Consider the following 21,290-nt stretch of genomic DNA (forward strand, 5'->3'; position numbering starts at 1 on the left):
AAAAAAAAAAAAAAGAGGTTAGAGTGGGAGAGAGCCAAAGCATAAGAGACTGTTAAAAACTGAGAACAAACTGAGGGTTGATGGGTGGTGGGAGGGAGGGGAGGGTGGGTGATGGGTATTGAGGAGGGCACCTTTTGGGATGAGCACTGGGTGTTGTATGGAAACCAATTTGACAATAAATTTCATATTTTAAAAAAAACATAGAATGTTAAAAGGGAAAATGACTTTAGAAGCCTAATCCAAACCACTTGTTCTATAATGTGCAAATGAAGCCCAGACAAAGTACAGTGATTTGCAATTTATAACCAGCTGAATCAGGCCTGGAACACTTTAAGCATAGACAAGTATGCTCTCTGTTGTCAATATAGCACACTGACTTTCAACAAGCATCAGAAAACTAGAATCTCATTTAATTTTTTTTACCAATATTTTTGTTTGTTAATGATAAACAAATGGCAGAAACAAGAATGCAAATGGTATGTGAGCCTCATCAATTCTGGAGCATAAGATGTCCAAATAAATGAAACAAATCAATTACAGATATCTGTGTCAGCGACAAGCTTCCTAATATGAACATCACACTATGTCTTTAAATTATTTAGTACTATTGTACACATTTGCTAAATCATTTTCATAGGAAAAATTCATGAAGTACCAATTCCTGTGATTTACAAGCCAAAACTTACAGAGTGGGTTTAAAATGAATTTTAGGAAATAGAAGTGTGAAATTTAGGCACAATAACATGTTCAGGGATTTTATTAAATAAGCATATGAAAATTTCTTGTACATTTGCTATAGTACTTTAATCATGAAAAAATATGGAAATGGCAGAAGATAATGCAAGAAGCCTCCATATTAACACTTTCAAAGTAATTTTCTTTATCATTTTTGAAACTTGTAACAGTCCTATGATATAGGATCAGCAAGTACCATTCTATTTTTTGGATGAGAAGAATGGGATCCAGAAGTTGAGGCTATATGCTGGGGCTAGAAATCAGGTATCCTGACAGGGCAGTGTGCCTTCCATTGCACCATGCAACCCATAGAATACACTGATAAATGAATGGGGAAATTGCTTAGTAAGGAAGAACATGATAATCTCAATGATTTCTTATACATAATCTGTGATTCTCTATGAACTCTGTACTACTGAAAGCTTAAATTCAAGGAGATTAAATATTAAATGAAAACATATTAATGAAAACTGCTTAAGAAGAGTTTAATGAATCGGGCCATATTTACATATACAAAAGAGTTTTAAAAAATTATGTATACTAAATTTGGGGCAACCATGAGGTACCAAAATGACATACCAATTTTCTGGAATTACCTCATTTTCTAAGACTTAAAACCCAAAGACAACAAGTCAGCCTATAATAAAGATATTTTTCCCTGTTATCCCTCTGCACATTCATTTGATTCTCTGTCAATTCCAGTGACGGAATAAATAGCACAACAATACTGGGGAAGACTTTGGAGCTGAAGCCTTTTTAAAAGATTGTCTTCTTACCCTGGAAAAATGGAAGCAGATAGGAGTAAAATGGAGAAGATTGCCAGAAACATATATACATTAGTGCCAGCATTTTTGCCCTCCCAGCTTCTCTTAAGGAGTATTTTTGTGCCCTTCTGTTTCTGATAAAAATTTGTTGCATAGAGCTAAGTTTGAATGTCATTCATTTAAGAACATTTTTGTACTAAGGGAAAGCCCAATGTCAGGATTCTTGTGTACAACTCTGATCTTGAACACTCAATTAGTGGCACTAATTAAGTGCACTAGTGGCACAACAGCCAACAAGGAAAAAATGATTAACAAACCAAACAGGTATTTATTTATTTATTTTAAATGTTTATTCATTTTTGAGAGAGAGAGAGAGAGAGAGAGAGAGAGAGAGAGAGAGAGAGAGAGAATGAATGTGAGCAGGGGAGGGGCAGAGAGAGAGGGAGACACAGAACCCGAAGCAGGCTCCAGGCTCTGAGCTGTCAGCACAGAGCCCAATGCGGAGCTCTAACCCACGAACCATGAGATCATGACCTGAGCCAAAACTGGACACTTAACTGACTGACCCATCCAGGCGCCCCCAAACAGGTTTTTAAATGATATAGGAAGTAAGGGCAAGATTCCTAAATAGGCAACATAAAGATATACACACACATACATTCCAAAAATTATCAAGAATAAAAAAATGTTATTTGAATGTTATCCAGTGCCTAACTATGCTTTACACACAAAAGGACATTTATTGATTTCATTTCAGAGTATCATATCATACTATAAAAGACCACATTAATTTTTAAAATATTTATTCTTGAGAGAGAGAGAAGAGAGAAGAGAAGAGAAGAGAAGAGAAGAGAAGAGAAGAGAAGAGAGTGTGAGTGGGGGAGGGTAAGAGAGAGAGGGAGACAGAATCTGAAACAGGCTCCAGGCTCTGAGCTACTAGCACAGAGCCCAATGCGGGGCTCAGATTCATGAACCGTGAGATCACGACCTAAGCTGAAGTTGGACGCTTAACCAACTGAGCCACCCAGGTGTCCCTAAAAGACCATTGAATTTAAATTTCACAAACTAGAAAATACCTACATGAAAAGAAGTTCTGTACAAATAAATGTTTTAGCATTTATAAAAAAATATTAACATTACTTATTAACATTACTTAATAACTTCAAAGCTGATCTTTAATATTCATTTCCTACTGATGTAATGAATAAAACCAGAGTATGGTCCTTGGTGCTCTTGTTTTGTATTTTCCCAAGGTAATGCTTCCATTCACATAGTTTTAGTGATCACCCAACTGTAAATGTTTCTATCTCTTATCTCAAACCTTGACCCCTCTTCAATCCAATTTAAAAAGTAACTCCCAAATGTGCTTTTCCAAATGGATGTCAAGTTATTCAATTCAATACACCTAGAATCAAACCTATCATGGCCTTGGCATAACAGTTCATGTAAATTTCTGTGAAAGGTATTACATTTTCTCTGAACCACTCAGACTCAGAACCTTTGGATCTCCCCCTAAACATATATATATCCAGTTTATCACCACATCATGGTAATTCATCCTATACAAGATCTTTTGTCTATTTTCACTTCCACAGTTCTCCAAGCTCTTAATCACCTCATACATGGAATGCTATTACAGTGATCTAAAGGGACTTGCTCCCTAGCTCTGGCCAATACACTCTTCACATTGCCACCAGATTAGTATCAGTTAAATGCTGTTTTCAGCATTTCACTCCTCTTCTCAAAAAACCCAGCCCCTCCCACTTTAATGGCTTCTTAATACTAACAACAGTGGGTATTTAACTTGTTTAGGTGGTGAAATTTTTGGTAGTAGTCATGGTTGTCTCTGCAGAACAAATATGTTTTTCATTATCCTTAAACAAATATAACATCTCATTTATTAAGCTTAAATATATAATTATGTGTTACATCAGATATATGCTATCAAAGTGTAGCACAGACAAGGTATGGCAGTTGCCAAAAGTTGTTTTTTTAAAGTATGTAAGAAAACCTTCTAATGTAAACCCTCCATTTCAACCCAACTGTTATATTCTCTTTCTTGCAAATAAATCTTGCATTTTATCACTTGCATGTCTTTATATCATGCAATTCTACCTATTGACAATTCTCTTCCCACTACACTTGACCAATTTTAATCTTGTCCATTTATCCTTCAAGACCAACTCAAATACTATATCCCACATGTAGCAGTCTCAGACCACTATTACCCTCTATGATCTTCCATTGCCTCTCCTCAACCCACTGCGGACACGCTTTCTAGTATTGGCAGGCAATGTAGAATAACAGTGAAGAACCAAGGTTTTGGGGTCAAACAGATTTGGATTCCCTCTATTATGAACTGAGGTTTTAGGAAAGTTGTTTAATCTTACGAACTTTTCTTCTTGCCTATAAGAGACAGACATTAATTTCTACCTACCTTACAGGTGTTTTGAGGATTGAGATTGTATAATGCAATTATGTTTCAGGGTTCCCAAGACTACTCACAGATTCAGTGATTCAGTCGAAGGTCTCACAGGACTCAGCATATAGTTGTATTCACAGCTAAGTTTATTACAGTGAAAAGATGCATGATAGAATCAACAAGGGAAAAGACACAGGAATGTAGAGAAATTACTGCACAGACTTCCTTATGCTCTCTTCCTATTATAAGGGGGCACTCTTGAGCATGCTTTTTTTTTCTCTTAGCAATGAAAAATACAGCATGCCAAAGACATGAGAACTGAAATAACAGACAACTGCCAAAGACTGAGACGGACCACTGTGAGACCTACATGTGTGCCACAGAGGCAACGCAACTGAACTGACATTGGAACAAGAGACCACAAAAGATAGGCTAGAACTCAAGGAAAAAAATAACTGGGTCAATCACTTCGCATAAAAAAAAACTACATTCTAGATAGGATATTTAAAAGACACCAGAGTCTCATAACAGAATACTCAAAATGTCCAAAATAAAATCAAACATGATTTGGCATACACAGAACCAGGACAATTCCAACTCACATGGGAAAAGATAATCAACAGATACTATTCAGGATGATACAGATGTTGGAATTATCTAACAAAGGCTTTTAACTTTTTTCTATTTGTTTATTTTGGGAAGAGACAGAGAGCAAGCAGGGGAAGGGCAGAGAGAGAGAGAGAGAAAGAGAGAGAGAAAGAGAGAGAGAGAGAGAGAGAGAGACAGAGAGACAGAGAGGAGGAGGGGGACAGAGAATCCTAAAGCAGGCTCTGTGCTGACAGCAGTGAGCAAACCCAATGCGAGGCTTGAACTCACAAACCATGAGATCAGGACCTGAACAGAAGTTGGATGCTCAACAGACTGAGCCACCCAGGCACCCCTCTAACAGACTTTTTAAAGCTGCAATGATAAAAACGCTCAAATAGCTCAAATCACAAAAACTGTTGAAACTAAGCAAAGTAGAAAGCCTCAGTAAAGAAATAGGTAAAGAGGAGAACATACAGGAAATTTTAAAACCAAAAAATAAAATAACCAAAAAACAAAAACTCTCCTTGGATGGCAATAGCAAAAGGGAGATGACAGAAGACATTTCAATTTTAAGAGAGAAATAAGATTGAAAAACAAGCATGAACAGAAACTAAGGGACCTATGGGACAATAGTAAAACATCAAAAATTTATGTCATCAGAGTCCCAGAAGCAAAGTGAAAAAAAGAGGTGATAAGAAAAAAGATATTTGAAGACATATAAACTGAAATTTGTTAATTTTGGCAAAAGACATAAACCTACAACATATTCAAGAAGCTCGGTGAACCCCAAACAGGATAAAACACAAAGAAACTCCTGTCTAAACACATTATAATTGCTAAAACTGAAACTGAAAAAGTGCTGAAAAATAAGAAGGGAAAAATTCTTAAAGCAACCAGAGCAACACAATGCATTTCATACAGGAAAACAATGATCCAAATATCTATAGATTTCTCATCATAAATCATGGAAGCCAAAAGTAAGTGGCACAGTATTTTTTAAATGCTAAAAGACAGAACTGTCAACTCAGAATTCTATATGCAATAAAAATATCTTTCAGGAATTAAGGTGAAAAAAGACATTCTCAGATATAAAAAAATTAAGAGTATTAGTCACCAGCAGACCTGTTCTAACTAAAGGAAATTCTTCGAACAGAGGGAGATTATAGTAGTGGGAAACATGAAAGAGTAGGAATGAAGGAAGACCAACAAAATGGTAGATAAGAGAGTAAGTACATTCTTCTTTAGAATTCTGAAACTCAAGCAAAACTGAATTATAACACCGTGTGATGGAGTTTACCATATATGTAGATGTAGTACATAAGACAATTATAAAGAAGGAAGAGACCTTTATGGATATAAGGTTTCTACATTCTTTTGGACAAATCCACAATTACAGTTGGAGTCTCTTACACTCTTCTCTCAGTAAACAATAGAAGTAGTGGACAGCAAATGAGCAAGGATACAGAATAACTGAACAATACCTAATTCAAACATCTAGATCTGACATTTAGAGAACACTCTACTCAAAAACAGGGCTATACATTATTTTCAATTGCACATAAAACATTCACCAAAATAGACCATATCCTGGGTCATAAAACCAACCTTAAGAAATTAAGAGGAATCAAAATGATTGGAAATATATTTTCTGGTCATAATGAAAGTGAAGTACAAATGAGTAACAAAGGGATAACAATAAAATCTCAAAACACTTGGAAACTAAACATCATATTACCAAAATAAACTATGGAACAAAAAGGAACTCTCAAGGCAAATCAAAAAAATTTGGAACTGGGGCGCCTGGGTGGCTCAGTCAGTTGAGCGCCGACTTCGGCTCAGGTCACGATCTCGCGGTCCATGAGTTCGAGCCCCGCATTGGGCCCCTGTGCTGACAGCTCAGAGCCCGAAGCCTGTTTCAGATTCTGTGTCTCCCTCTCTCTGACCCTCCCCCATTCATGCTCTGTCTCTCTCTGTCTCAAAAATAAATAAATAAACGTTAAAAAAATAAAATAAAATAAAAAAATTTGGAACTGAAAAAAATAACCCAAAATACAACATTGAAACCTAGGGAATGCTAGAGAACAAAGAGTAAACTTCACTGTGTGCAAATTATTAAAAAATCATTTAGGAGGTCAGGGGATTGCAGAATGTGACAAAAGACTCTAATCATTACAATGTATAAAGGAACCTACCATAATGGAGTAGAGAAATAAGTGCTGACCTACATAACTTTGGAAATGAGTGACACCTACAATGTCAAAGGCAAACGAAACTGCACACCAGCACTATATTGTAGTTGATACATGTGTTTCCCACTGGGGTATAAGTTCACAATTCTGAAACCATGATACCTTATACTGGAATTGAAGAATTAAGTAAATGGATGGAGGACGGTGGGAGTCAGGTTTCTCACTTTTGGAGTGGGAGGTTACAGACAAACAAGGAGAGAAGGCTATAATGATCCATGTGGTAATTGATTAAACTTAGAGATAGCAATATGAATGCATGTTTACCTTACTATGGATACAGATGTTTACATATGGAAATATTCATAGATATGGATATGTCAGTTAGTATGCATACATGTATTTCCTTATCTGTCAGCAAAGAAAACTTAAAAGCAATGATACCCCAGTAGCAATTATAATGCATACCAGGCACCCAGATCTTGGTTTCTAGTCTATTCTCCAATAAAAGGAATTACAATTCCTTTTGGAAATGGTGGCTTTTAAGACTGGCGCAGGAAATATACAAAATTAGCCTCTTCTGGTGCCAGTAAACAAAGAAGCCTTCAAAAACAAAATTCTACAAAATAACTGACTAGTACTCCTCAAAACTTTCAGAGTCATCAAAAACAAGGAAGTTCTGAGAACCTGTTAGAACCAAGAAAAGCCTAAGGGGGCATGAACATTAAATATAACATAATAACCTGGATGGGATCTTGGGACAGAAGAAAGATAAGGTAAAAACTAAGGAGATCAGAGTAAAATATGGACTATAGTTAATGATAATGTATCAAGATTGGTTTATTAGTTGTGACAAGTGTACCATACTAATGTAAGATGTTAGTAATTGGGGAAACTGGGTGTGGGGTACTCTCAGTACTATCTTAGGAAACTATTCTCTGTACTATCTTAATAATTTTTCTGTAAATCTAAAACTTCCCCCCACCAATAAAGCTTAATTTTAAAAAATCATAGTAGATGTAGCCAAAGTGGTACTTTTAGGAAAGTTTATAGCATTAAATGCTTGTATTAAAAAAATGAAAGAGGTCTCACACATCAATGATCTTAGCTTCCATTCAAAGAAACTAGAGAAAGGGCAAAATAAAAACAAAGCATGTGTAAAAGGAAGAAAATAATGAAGAGCAGAAATCAATGAAATTTAAAGCAGGAAAACAATAGAAAAAAACAATAAAAGCAAACACTGGATATCTTTGAAAAGATCAATAAAATTGATAAACCTCTGTCAAGACTGACAAAGAAAAAAAAGAGAAGATACAAATTACAAATATCAGAAATAGGTGATGTCACTACAGGTTCCCAAGACATTAAAAAGATAATAATAAACAATTATAAATGAAACGGCGGACCTACGCCAGCCAACTCCATCTTGTTCTGTGTCCTCCACCTTGACCACACCTCCTCCCCTTGAGTGACCTCCCGCTCACCCGTTCAAACTTCCCGATCAAAACACGCCCGGCAACCTGCGTAACAGGACTCCGACCCTTCCCCAGCCAATCGGCTGAGGCCACAGCCATTACCTCACCAACTGCCCCTAGACCCCAATAAAACCTTTGTGCTTTTGAAACTCGCTCTCTCTCCCCAGTATCTCACCGCTGCGTGGGTGCAGGTAGGGGATTGAGCTTGAGCTAGCTCGAATAAAGGCTCTTTTGCTTTTGTATTGGACTCGGCTCCCTGGTGGTCTTTGGAGATCACGAATTCTGGGCATAACAATAAACACAAAGATTAAACAACTTGGATGAAATGGACCAAACCTCAAAAACCACAAACTACCAAAACTTACTCAACAGGAAATGTATAACCTGAATAAATCTTGTAACTACTATTAAACAATTTGAATTTGTAGTGAAAAAGTTCCCAAAATAGAAATCTCTGAACCCAAGTGGTTTCATTGAAAAATTCTTCCACCTAGGTGAACTTGCTCTTAAACAATAAAAATATGAGCAAAACAACTCAAACCATTTCAGAACTCTGACAATTATCCAGAGACACAGAATGAAATAAAAATCATTTATTCAAGACAAACTAATGAGATCTGTGACATTTTAACTTGTGGTAATTCCCCTCCCGGCTTCCCTCCCAGGTCAGTGTTGGGATACCTAAAGGCCAGCAGCATTGCAGACAATAGAGATCAGACCTCTTTTTGAGTTCCCTTAAAAGTACCATCCTCAGAGCACAGTCATCTGAACTTGCAACAACCCAGAAAAATCTCTATTCTTAGAGTGTGGTAGATATTTGGTTTCACTTAGAGCTCAGGTCAGCCCAGGCAGGCTGGGTCTGGGGAGTGGGGGAGGGTAGGGAGCTACCTCCAGGGCATTACTGAAACAATAGGAAAGCGCTGGCAACAACTCAGATGCAGTGATTCAGCTGGGGCAAACAAGAGTCTGGCCTAGAATTAAAAAAGAATTCTAGGGCAATTAGATGACCATAGGAAACTTTTAAAACCTCTGACATATTCCTGGGAATATAAATGTCTGGCAAGCCAGGAAAGACCTAAGAAAGGAAAAAGTACCAACCACTCAATTCTGGCTGCACTTCAGTTCCTGGACAAGCAGGAAAGAAATTCAAAAGTTGTCTTGTAAAGTAAAGCTAGAAAGTGCGCCTTCTCACAGAGATTCCCTTGGCAAAAATATCCAGATGAGTCATTTAATGAAATCTTCTGGCCAATCATTGGCTCACCACTAAATGTACTGACCCAGGTATGAACCTTAGCATGCCAGGCTTAAAAATAAAAACAAAGTTTTTAAATTCATTTTTATTTATTTTTAAGTTTACTTATTTATTCTGAGAAGAGAGCACGCGCAAGCAGGGGAGGGGCAGAGAGAGAAGGAGGTAGAAAATCCCAAGCAGGCTCTGAGCAATCAGCGCAGAGTCAGATATGGGGTCAACCTCACAAACCCTGAGATCATGACCTAAACCGATATCAAGAGTCAGATGCTTAGCCAACTGAGCCACCCAGGCACCCCAACAAAATTAAAAAAATTTTTTTTAATGTTTATTTATTTTTGAGAGAGAGACAGAGTGTGAGCGGGGGAAGGGCAGAGAGAGAGGGAGACACAGAATCTGAAGCAGGCTCCAGGCTCTGAGCTGTCAGCACAGAGCCTGATGTGGGGCTCGAACTTGCAAATGTGAGATCGTGACCTCAGTTGGATGCTTAACTGACTGAGGCACCCAGGTGCCCCCCAAAACAAATTTTTTTTTAAGTTGCAAAGAACTCAATGGCCTACACTGCAGGGAATATAGAGTAGTGTTGGAAAATCACTAAACGAATAACCAATACCCAGAAAATGCCAGAACAATAATAAACAAAATACAACAGACCTTGGTGGGGAAGAGGGTGGAAGAATCTGATACTAGAGCTGTTACAACATATTACCTATAGTGTCCAGTTTTTATCACAAAATTAAGAGACATGCAAAGAAATAGGAACATATGCCACACATACAGACAAAAAAAGTCAACAAAAACATCCTGAAGGGGGCCTAGATTTTGGTCTTAGTAGACAAAGCCTGTATTCAAATTTAAGGAAACTATGCCTAAAAATTTAAAGAAAAGTATGATAACAATGTCTCAAATCAAATAGAGAATATCAATAGAGATAGAAATTATTTCAAAAAACAAATTCTGGAGTTTAAAAGTACAATAAGTGAAATAAAAAATTCACTAGAGTGGCTCAACAACAGATATGGGAGGGCAAAATAAAGAATCAGCCAACAAGAAGATCAATTAATGGAGAAATCCACTCTGGAGAAAAGAAGGAAAAAAAGAGTAAAATAAAATAAACAGAGCCTTAGTCACCTGTGGAATACTATTGTTGCAGGATTTTTTTTACCTCACTACCTGGAGTTCGTTGTCTCGCTGCTTCTTCGAAGAATGAAGAGGTAGACACAAAATGAGCAGCAGGCAAAAGTTGTGGTTTATATACACAGTGGAATACTACATGGCAATGAGAAAGAATGAAATATGGCCTTTTGTAGCAACATAGATGGAACTGGAGAGTGTTATGCTAAGTGAAATAAGTCATACAGAGAAAGACAGATACCATATGTTTTCACTCCTTTGTGTATTGTAAGAAACTTAACAGAAGACCATAGGGGAGGGGAATGAAAAAAAAAAAGTTCAGAGAGGGAGGGAGCCAAAATATAAGAGACTCTTACGATCTAAGAACAAACTGAGGGTTGATGGAGGGTGGGAAGGAGGGGAAGGTGGGTGATGGGTATTGAGGAGGGCACCTGTTGGGATGAGCACTGGGTGTTGTATGGAAACCAATTTGACAATAAATTTCATATGTAAAAAAAAAAAAGAAAAGAAATTGGGCTTCCAGGTGTTTGTTTCCCAAATAAAAACATAAAACACACTCACATGCTCTCCAGAATCTATCATCTATCCTCACCATTATTTCATAAAAGAATACTTAATACCAAAAAGGTAGAAAAGAATCTCAGGATAATGTGCACTTCTTTAGAGCGTATTAGCTTAATAAGAAATAAACTTAATATCATTATATTTCTAATTTTGCTGATCTTTCACCAGTTTTTTAAAACCACTTTCAGGACCGCTTTACCTGTGGCAACTGCGACATTGTCCACATGTGTCCAGGACTGGGGGCGGCTGCGAAGTTTGCTTTTGAAAGATCTTGGTCTACGTGGTGATGATGGTGGCAAAGGAGCCTCTGATGATTGGATTTTGCTATCTTTAATTGCCCGAAGGCGTTCATAGAGCTCTTGCAGCTCCTTATTCTGCTGGGTTTGAAGAATTACCACCTCCTGAATGTGTCTAAATGAAAATAATGCAGAAAGCATTTTAATAGCACTGACACCATACAGATAAGCCAAAAAACTCTATGCAATACAAGTAAAGTTTAACAAGGAATTTAGATTAAGAATGTAAAAATAAAGAATATTCACAGTTTTAGGAAGGGATATGCTTTCCTAAGCACAACATTAATCAGACATTAAGAAAAAATTAAACAAACTGGGAGTGCCTACGTGGCTCACTTGGTTAAGCGTCTGACTCTTGGCTCAGGTCATCTCATGGTTCATGAGATCCAGCCCTGTCTCTGGCTCTGTGCTGATGGGGGTAGGGACTGCTTGGGATTCTCTCTCTCCCTCCCTCTCTGCCATTCCCCTACTCTCTTGGGTGCTCTCTCTCTCTGTCTTAAAATAAATTTAAAAATCTGTGAAATGATTTTAATAAAATGAAAAAAGTAAACAAATTGACAAGAAAAAATTTCTAAAATTTCAATATAGTGAAAGACAACAAAACAAAATTTAAAGTCACACAGTATTAGTAATATTAACCTTTTCTTTATTATATGTTGCAAATATAAACAAGAAAATGTATTCAACATATAGTAAAAGATTCATAGAATACACAAATAGTTCCTAAAACTCAATAAGAGAAAAAAAAAGAAACGTAATAGGAAAAAGGGGAAAGAATATGAGAAGGTGACTCCAAGGAAGAGGAAATACAAGTAGCCAATTAAACATGAGATGATGTACAACTTCACTTTTAACTGGGAGAATAAAATTATTTTTTAAGAAAAATTTTTAAATTCATCTGATTGGAATAAAAGAAAAAGGATCAATAATATCCAGTCCAATGTTGGGGCACCTGGGTGGCTCAGTTGGTTGAGTGTCCAACTTTGGCTCAGGTAATGATCTCACGGTTCAGGAGTCTGAACCCTGCGTTGGGTTCTGTGCTGACAGCTCGGAGCCTGGATGGAGCCTGCTTTGGATTCTGTGTCTCCCTCTCTCTCTGCCTCTCCCGCACTCATGCTCTGTCTGTCTCTCTCTGTCTCTCTCTCAAAAATAAATAAACATTCAAAAAATATCCAGTCCAATGTTGCTAAGAAATGGGAAGACAGATGGGGCACTTGGGTGGCTCAGTTGGTTAAGAAGTGGGAAGACAGGCTCTCATATATTTTTTAAAGTAATCTCTACACCCAACCTTGGGGCTTGAACTCATGATTATGACTGAGCTAGCAAGGTGCCCCACTTTCATATATTTTTGTTTGGTGTATAAAATGATATAGCTACCTTAGACAACAATTTTAGCAGTATCTATCAATTTCATGTGCACATACCTTTTAACCCAGAAATTCTATTTTTGGGTATCTATCCTACAAAAAATACATAAGTATGTAAAAATGTAAGGATGTTTAACTTTGTGTACTTCAACATTATTTTTCTTTTTTTAACATTTCAAGTTTTTATTTAAATTGTTTACATAAGAAAAACATGGAATAAAACTGAAATGTCCATTAATGAGGGATTAAATAAACTTTGGCTATTCTAATGTATGGAACAAAGACTATTTGTGCAAACGTGTGTATACACACACACACACACACACACACGTGCACAACAATGTTAAGTAAAAAAATTTAGAATAACATATATTACCCCACTTTTATAAAAAGCAAAAAGTATGTATTTGTAAATGCATAGAAAAATTACAGGTCAGGCATACCAAACAGTTCACAGTGGTTGCCTCTGAGAAATGAGATCAGGGCATGAGAAGTATGAGACTGTTTTGTGTGCTTTATTACTGTTGTGATATTATGATTTATATTAACATCTTTATGCCTGTTCCTGGCACCTAATTCTGAAAACTCTTGTAATTTCCTAAGCTACAAAGAACAGTGGGAGAATCTTTCGTTTTAATATTTGGTCTGTTTTCCTCAAATAGCTCCAGTTCCTAAAATAGCTCCAGAGTGATAAAGGTGAAAGGAATCTTATTTATCACAAGCCCCTTGGAATCACACCTGAGATTATATTAATGACCTTACTTTTAAAAAGCCCCTAAGGATGGAGAATGCTTGCCAGGAGAACCAACTCAGTGATTACAGTGGGACTTTCAGCCCCTCCCACTCCACCTCCGGGGAGTGGACAGAAGCTACAGACTGAATTTATTAGTCGCCAGCGGCCAATGATTTAATCAATTGTGCCTACCATAATGAAGCTTTCATAAAAATCCCTGAACTATAGGGTTTGGAGAGTTTCTAGGTTGGTAAACACATGAAGGTGTTAGGAGAGTGTCACTCCCAAGAGGGTATGGAAGCTCCATGCCCCTTCCCCTACACCTTGCCATCTGACTATTCCTCAGTTGTGTCCTTTTATAATAAATTGATAATCTAGTAAGTAAACTGTTCTCCTGAGTTCTGTAAGCCACTCTAGTAAATTAACTGAACCCAACGAAGGGTTTCTGGGAGCCTGTGATTTATAACAAACAGGTTGGTCAGAAGCATAGGTAACACCGCCTGGACTTATGATTGGCATCTGTGGGACTGAGACCTTAACCTGGGAGATCTGATGGTATCTTTGCAGTTCTCAATCATCAACAATTTTCAGTCATTAAAATGTCACCAATTGTAAATTAGCTACCTGTCAAACACTTTGTTCTATAGAATTTGGGGCACTCAGATTTGTGACAAACGAGAAACAATCCTGGGGTGCCTGGGTGGCTCAGTCGGTTGGGCGTCCGACTTAGGCTCAGGTCATGATATCACAGCTCCTGAGTTCGAGCCCTACGTCGGGCCCTGTGCTAACAGCTCAGAGCCTGGAGCCTGCTTTGGATTCTGTGTCTCCCTCTCTCTCTGCTCCTCCCCCATTCATGCTCTGTTTCTCTCAAAAATAAACGTCAAAAAAATTTTTGTTTTAAAAAAGAGAAACAATCCTTACTTTTCTCGTAATCTTTGAAGCTCCACCTTCAAATCCTCATCCTCTATTTCTGAGTCATCATCACTGCTCATTGGAGAAGACGGTGAATAGAAGAGTGAGCTCTGTGTTTGAGCAAAGGTTTTTTCTTCACGGAGTGGTAAGCACTGATCACTCACTGGAGCAGTCTTTGCCACTGACCTCCCTCTGCCAGCAAGAGTGGCTGAAAATTCACTATCAGAGCTAGGATGTTTCCCAGCAGTAAATGTCTCTCTCTCTTTAAGCAATAGTTCAAGTCCAGAATGCATACTACTTCCCGTGGCTGAGTTTTCTTCCAGTTCCTTTTCTGGGGTCATCAAAGATACATCAGTCTCACAAGCTGTGTTGAAAGATGAGTAGTTGTCACCTTGTTTGGCAATTCTTTTATCTCCTTTAAAGGTTTCACGATGAGCTCGTAACTTCTGAGAAGAAAGTGAAGCTTGTGGATTGCACATGGAAGGTTCCATTTTCACTAACTGAGACTTGGCTATTTCAGTAAAGGCTAGAACTTCTTCACTAGAATGGGTTGTCATTTTATTGAATGCTGGTATGTGTTCTATTCCAAAAGATGTCACTTTCACTGACTGCTGCTGAGGAACTGTAATCACCTGAGATACAAAAAAAGGCAAAAGTGGCTGGCTCTATCTAACCAAAGAGTAAACCCACAAAGAAATTCAATATCAAAATATGGTACAGACAAGTGGATGGTGTGCTGTGATGTATATCTACCAATGATACCCAAATTTAAAAGCCACATTTAGAATTCCCATATTCAGAGTCTTTCAAGTGGGCCCCTTGGGTAAAGAAAATTGGCTTCATATTGCTCAAACAAAATTCCACAATTAAAAAAAATTCAATAATTCAAGTTGCTGAGATTCTAAAGGATAAGAAATTAGATTTATTAAAAAGATGACCCAATCACCCCCCACCAAAATGATGACTCATTTCTATGCTCTTTTCCAGCTACAAAAATCCCCATTTCTTTAGACTCACCTTTATTGGAAGGCTACAAAAGGTAAGGGGATGTGTATTAAATATGACATTAATCTACACTGAAAATAAGGATCATCTACATACCAAGATCTTCAATACTATTACCTTTTACAATGCCCTTGTAGATAAAGATTCAACCAAAGAACACAAACCTGGAACCGACCCCGCTGAAATGATCCACACATCACTTTGCATCTACTCAAAGCCCTAGTATCAGCTGTGGACTCTCCTGTCAGAGGAATGGGATCAGGAGCAACTGCTGATCTCATATCTTCTGTTTCCACTGTAAGTTTTGCAAAATTGTAAGCAGAAAAGAGAAAATTGTTTATTAAGACTAAATTTGTTTACATTACCAAAAATGAAGAAAAGTAGAAAAGCTTAAGCCCTGCTAGATAATTAAAAAGTGTTAATGTAATAAGCAACATTGTAGAAGTCCCTAACTCAAAATCAGACGTATGATTTATCCCGAGACTTAGTATCTACGTGAAATGAATAACTGTAAAACCAAATTAGTTACAAAAGTAAAAATAAAATGGCAATGACATTAATGGGACATGTCACATACATGGGCTACGTGGAAAAAGTGGTAAGATCTGTATATGAACAAACAAACAAACAAAAAAAACAGAAGTAAATGAAAAATGATGTTACCTAGTCTATGTCCCTGACTGTAAGCACACTACCTTGACGGACTTTTGATCTCTTGAAAAAGCTGGTTGACTGCCGTAGCCTGTATGCCCAGCTTTTTAATTTGCGAGTCCAGGATTTCTTGCTAATAGGATTTTTGAGACTAGGACAAGTAAAGCTTAGGCCAAAATATCCACCTCCTGTCTGCAGATGAATGGCTCCACCACTTGACACAGCAGCAGGATAGGTCTCTGGATCCCCTGGAAGTGAAGCATCTGGAGACATCTCCTGATGGAGACAAAAAGAGAAAAACCAAAATGGTAATAATTTAGACATGGTGAATCAGTTGCTTATACCATTAGAGTTTCTTGCATTGACTAATCAGTAATCAAAAATAGAATGCTATGTATACTTGCATTAATAGCATTTATTCATCACAATGAATCTGAAGTATTCAACTTATAGGAATTAATCCTTCCCCTTTCTTTAAAAATATTAGACTTAAGATAAATAAAAGAGCAGAATATAAATCTTCCAGCCTAGGATATTTTTTATTATAACAACTTTGAAAACTGAAAATTAAAATTGTTTCCTTCATATGTTTCATTTACTAAAAAAGGTTACTGAAACCCTATGCTTTTAAAAGGAAACTTTTCATTTATGCTCATATTATTCAACAGAGTTAAAGATGCCTAATACACATGAAAACATAGAAAAACAAGATATCTAGGCATTTATATTTATAGAGAAATATTATCAAATCAAATTTCTTAACTTTATGTAAGCACACAAAATCTTACAATAGGCCTCAAAAGTATTTCAAATTCTTGATAGAAATATTATTAATATCAGGCCATAGCTGGCTATAAAATCAGTTTTTCCTCTTGTCCTCCCATCCCTCCCAACAAAATGCCAGAATTAACTGTTGTATTCTAAATGAGTACTTTAAAAATAAATCCTCTATAATAATTAATATAAAAAATGCACAACCACAAATACTTTGGAAAATATGGAAATGGTCTCTACTAATCTAGAAAATCAAATGAGTATTTAAAAAGTTCAAAGAATGGGATTCAGCATTTGTTTGCAAGAAGGATGGCCTAAGTGGCACTAAGTACACTGGAGTCTTAAATCAGCATTATTAACACTTAGGGCATGTCAACAGTTATTAAAATTCTGATCAGTCAGTTCTTATTTTCCAAAGTCCCATTTGGGACTAGTAATAATGCTACTTTCTTGAAGAGAGAAAAAAAAAACCTCTCAATAATATTATAATTTAGAAAATGTTGCACTGGTCCCACTTCAATTACAGAAAAATTTTAATAAGTAATAACTGAATCAAGATGGTAAGTTAAATACAAGTTCTAGCCTACCTTACAAATCCAAATTCATAGACACAACAGAAAACAAAGATACAGACACATACATATATGACTAAAGGAGGAAAAAGCAGCCCATGACACATGCAGGAACTGTTTCAAAATGCTGCAAACTTGGGTGGCAGATACAGACAGTAAGAGAGAGCCCTGGCCAACTTAAAGGAAGAGTGGTTGACTAGAATGCTTACAAAGCTATACCCAATATGTCTCCTTTATGCCTCCTAAACATCATCTCATAACACTCTCCTACTTACTGGACTTCTTTTGGTTCCTTGAACAGGTCTCCACCTGTGAATGTCACCATCACACACAAGTTCTTCCCTCACCACCTTGTAATAAAGTAATCCCCTACTTGTTCTATTATAACCCTTTATTTGTTTAGCGTTTGTCTTCCACTACTAGAATTTGAGGTCCACAAAAAAGAGATCTTGACTTACTGAATGGGAGAAAACTGGTTGGGGTACTAAAGAAAGAACAGCCAGGAAGTTCTCTTTCCCTCCTGACCTCCAAAGCAAGCAAAAGGGAGAGACATCTGCTCCCAAATAAGAGTGGTGAGAGGCAAATGTTTGTGGCCACGAGAAAGATCAGCAATGGGGAAAGGAGACAACATCCAAGAGGAAGGGGAAGCCCTTCTACCTGTGAAGACTATTAGGCCACCTTCCAGGCAGCATTTAGAGAAAAGTTGTAATATCCAGAGCCAAGAAGCCTGTCCCATGCCTTTCCCACAATTACTGGAGGAAGGCTACAGCAATTATATATAGCATTTAGAGAGACAAACAAGGAATCTTACACAGGTTAAAGAAAATATGAGTACACAACTAAGAATCACCAAACACTTACAGGAAATCAATACTATAAGAAAACACTAGGGGTGCCTGGCTGGCCCAGTTGGTTAGAATGTGTGACTCTTGATCTTGGGGTTGTGAGTTTAGGCCCCACAATGGGTGTGGAGACTACTTAAAAAAATAAATAAAAAGTTAAAAAACAGGGGCACGTGGGTGGCTCAGTCGGCTGAGCGTCCAACTTCGGCTCAGGTCATGATCCCACGAGTTCAAGCCCTGCGTCAGGCTCTGTGCTGACAGCTCAGAGCCTGGAGCCTGTTTTGGATTCTGTGTCTCCCTCTCTCTCTGCCCCTCCCCTGCTCATGCTCTGCCTCTCCCTCTCTCTCAAGAATAAATAAACATAAAAAAAAATTTAAAAAAAGTTTAAAAACCCACTAAATTCAATAAACAGAAGAATAGCCAAGGAAATAGCATTAGTAACATAGAATAAGACTGTAATACCTCCAGAAAGATGTGTGAATATACTACAACCATAAGAAAAAGAATGAACTACAGTTATTGGAAATTAAAAATATAATCCTTGACATAAAAAAATACCTGAATAAAAGTCTGGAAACAGCATAAAAATTGAGAAATTCTCCAAGTACAAAAAGCAAAAGGACAAAGAGATGGAAAACATGAAATAAGTTAATGGATAAGAAAAACAGGAAATGAAGAAATAAAACTATTTTTCACAGATGATATGATCTTATATATTATACAGAAAATCCTAAATAATACACACACTCAGCGAAAATTGAAGGTACAACATCAACCCTTAAAAATTAGTTGTATTTCTGGGGCACCTGGGGGCTCAGTCGGTTAAACGTCAGACTCTTGGTTTCGACTCAGGTCATGATCTCATGGTTTGTGAGTTCGAGCCCTGCATCAGACTCTGCACACTGATAGCTGCAGAACCTGCTTATGATTCTCCCTCTCCCTTTCTCTCTGCCCCTCCCCCACTCGCTCTCTCTCTCTCTCTCTCTCTCTCAAAATAAGTAAATAAATTAATTAAAAATTAGTATTTCTATACACTAGCAATGAAAAATCTGAAAAGGAAATTAAGAAAACAATTCCATTTAAAAATAACAACAAGGAGAATAACTGGTGCTGGAACAACTGGATAGTCACATGCAAAAGAATGAAGCTGAATCCCTATTCCACACCATATACAAAAATTAACTCAAAATTATCCTACCACGTATACTTAATTAATCAAGGGTGAAGCAAAATAAAGTCATTTTTGGACACTAAAAAACAAAAAAACAAACAAATTAGTCATCCATTCAACATATTTAAAGATATTACTCATAGAAGCATTTCAAAGGGGGAAAAAAAAGGAATTCTAGGACACCAGAAACAGTAGCAGGTAAATTTGATCCAGATGTAGCAATGGACACTTAAAACAAAAGATTTCATTTGACTTTAACACTTCAGTATCTTTTGAGGATCAAAGTTTAAAATTATTAAATTATATTTCATTTTTTTATGGTTCTAATCATATTACATGATCATAGGCTAACACATATAATCATAACATAAATGCTGTTTATTGATCTTCAATTCTTCGAATCAACCTAGAGGCAAAGCACAACCAAGTGTTACAGAAAAAAAATGTACATGTTATAAACTTTGCTAATGTTAAAAATACAAGTAAATAAAAATCGGGAAGTGTATGGGAAAGAAGAGGAAAGGGAAAATATTGTAATTTCCTCACCCTTCATAGCAGTGAGTTAACAGGTATTTTTGAAGATTATTAAATAAAAAAATAGATACGTATATTATTTACAAGTTATTAATGGCAATGACCTCAAGAATTAAAACCAGGACCTTAACAGTGTTTGGGGAAGGAAATGGAGTATAAGGTGTTAACATAAATTACTTTTAATTTTCCCTCCTTCTGAACTGATTTCTTATTTATATATTAATTGCATATTTTAAAATTACTAGTTTACAAAAATATAAACATTTGTTATATCTATTCAATGGAATATTATGCTATTGTTTAAAAAAATGTGAGATGGAACTCTGTGTGCCAACACAGATAAATGTTCATAACTGAAAAATAATTCCAAACATCACATGAATATAAACATATAACATATATCTATATCTTTGTAAATATAAAACAGAGGAGTAAAATTATATAAATATTTGCAAGTTAATTAAAACCATGTCTATAAAGATTCATTAACAGCTATGTCTATAGGTTTGGAAGTGGGATGGATTTTACTTTATATACACACATATACTACTTATATAATAATAATAAAGAGATACAGTGGTAAAGATTTAGAAATATATTTATGATATACTGTAAAATGAAAAGATAAATTTGCAAACAAATATGCATATAGCACAATCCTATTTTTGTGAATGAAAAGTTATAGGTATGTAACTAGTCTGTGTAAGCTTAAGTCAAGAAGGTTAAGTATCAAATAGTGGATAAATACCAGATAGTCACTACCTCTGTGATGTGAAGGAATAGAAAAGGGAAACTAAATTCCTATGTTACATAACTTAAAAAAATACCATATGATTTCATTTATATGTGGAATTTAAGAAACAAAACAAACAAACATAGAGGGGAAAAAAGAGGAAGAAAAAAAAGAAAGACTCTTAACTACAGAGAACTGATGGTTACCAGAAGGGAGGTCAGTGCGGGGGAAGGGGGGGATGGTAAAATAGGTGGTGGGAATTAAAGAGTGCACTTGTCGTGATGAGCACTGGGTGTTGTATGGGAGTGTTGAATCACTATACTGTACACCTGAACTAATGTTACACTGTATGTTAACTAACTGAAATTTAAATAAAAACTTAAAAAAATAAATAAAAGTCAGCTCTTCCTACACACTAAAACAATCTATAAATCAGTCCTGTTCTGTCACCAATACAAAAAAAGTCATTGCTTGCAAGTTCCTAGCTAATTCACCAGAGGGCTCTCTCACCAAAGATACTTCTGCCATCTCTATGGAGACATTCTTGGCACCTGTAGCCTAAGTCATGGCCTTCCTAAATACC

The 21,290-nt window shown here is 36.6% G+C and overlaps 1 protein-coding gene across 1 annotated transcript in view; it reads right to left on the minus strand.

Moving 5' to 3' along the window:
* WNK3 (WNK lysine deficient protein kinase 3) overlaps nucleotides 1-21,290 on the minus strand; it is a 191,740-nt gene that overhangs the window by 24,378 nt on the left and 146,072 nt on the right. The window contains exons 18-21 of the mRNA XM_049643249.1: nucleotides 16,267-16,357; nucleotides 15,595-15,725; nucleotides 14,435-15,057; nucleotides 11,300-11,528 (exon numbers count right to left, since the gene is read on the minus strand). Coding sequence (XP_049499206.1) covers nucleotides 11,300-11,528; nucleotides 14,435-15,057; nucleotides 15,595-15,725; nucleotides 16,267-16,357 — 1,074 coding nt within the window. The remainder of the gene's footprint in view (nucleotides 1-11,299; nucleotides 11,529-14,434; nucleotides 15,058-15,594; nucleotides 15,726-16,266; nucleotides 16,358-21,290) is intronic.

The sequence above is a fragment of the Panthera uncia genome, chromosome X (genome assembly GCF_023721935.1).
Source record: "Panthera uncia isolate 11264 chromosome X, Puncia_PCG_1.0, whole genome shotgun sequence".
Classification (NCBI taxonomy): domain Eukaryota; kingdom Metazoa; phylum Chordata; class Mammalia; order Carnivora; family Felidae; genus Panthera; species Panthera uncia.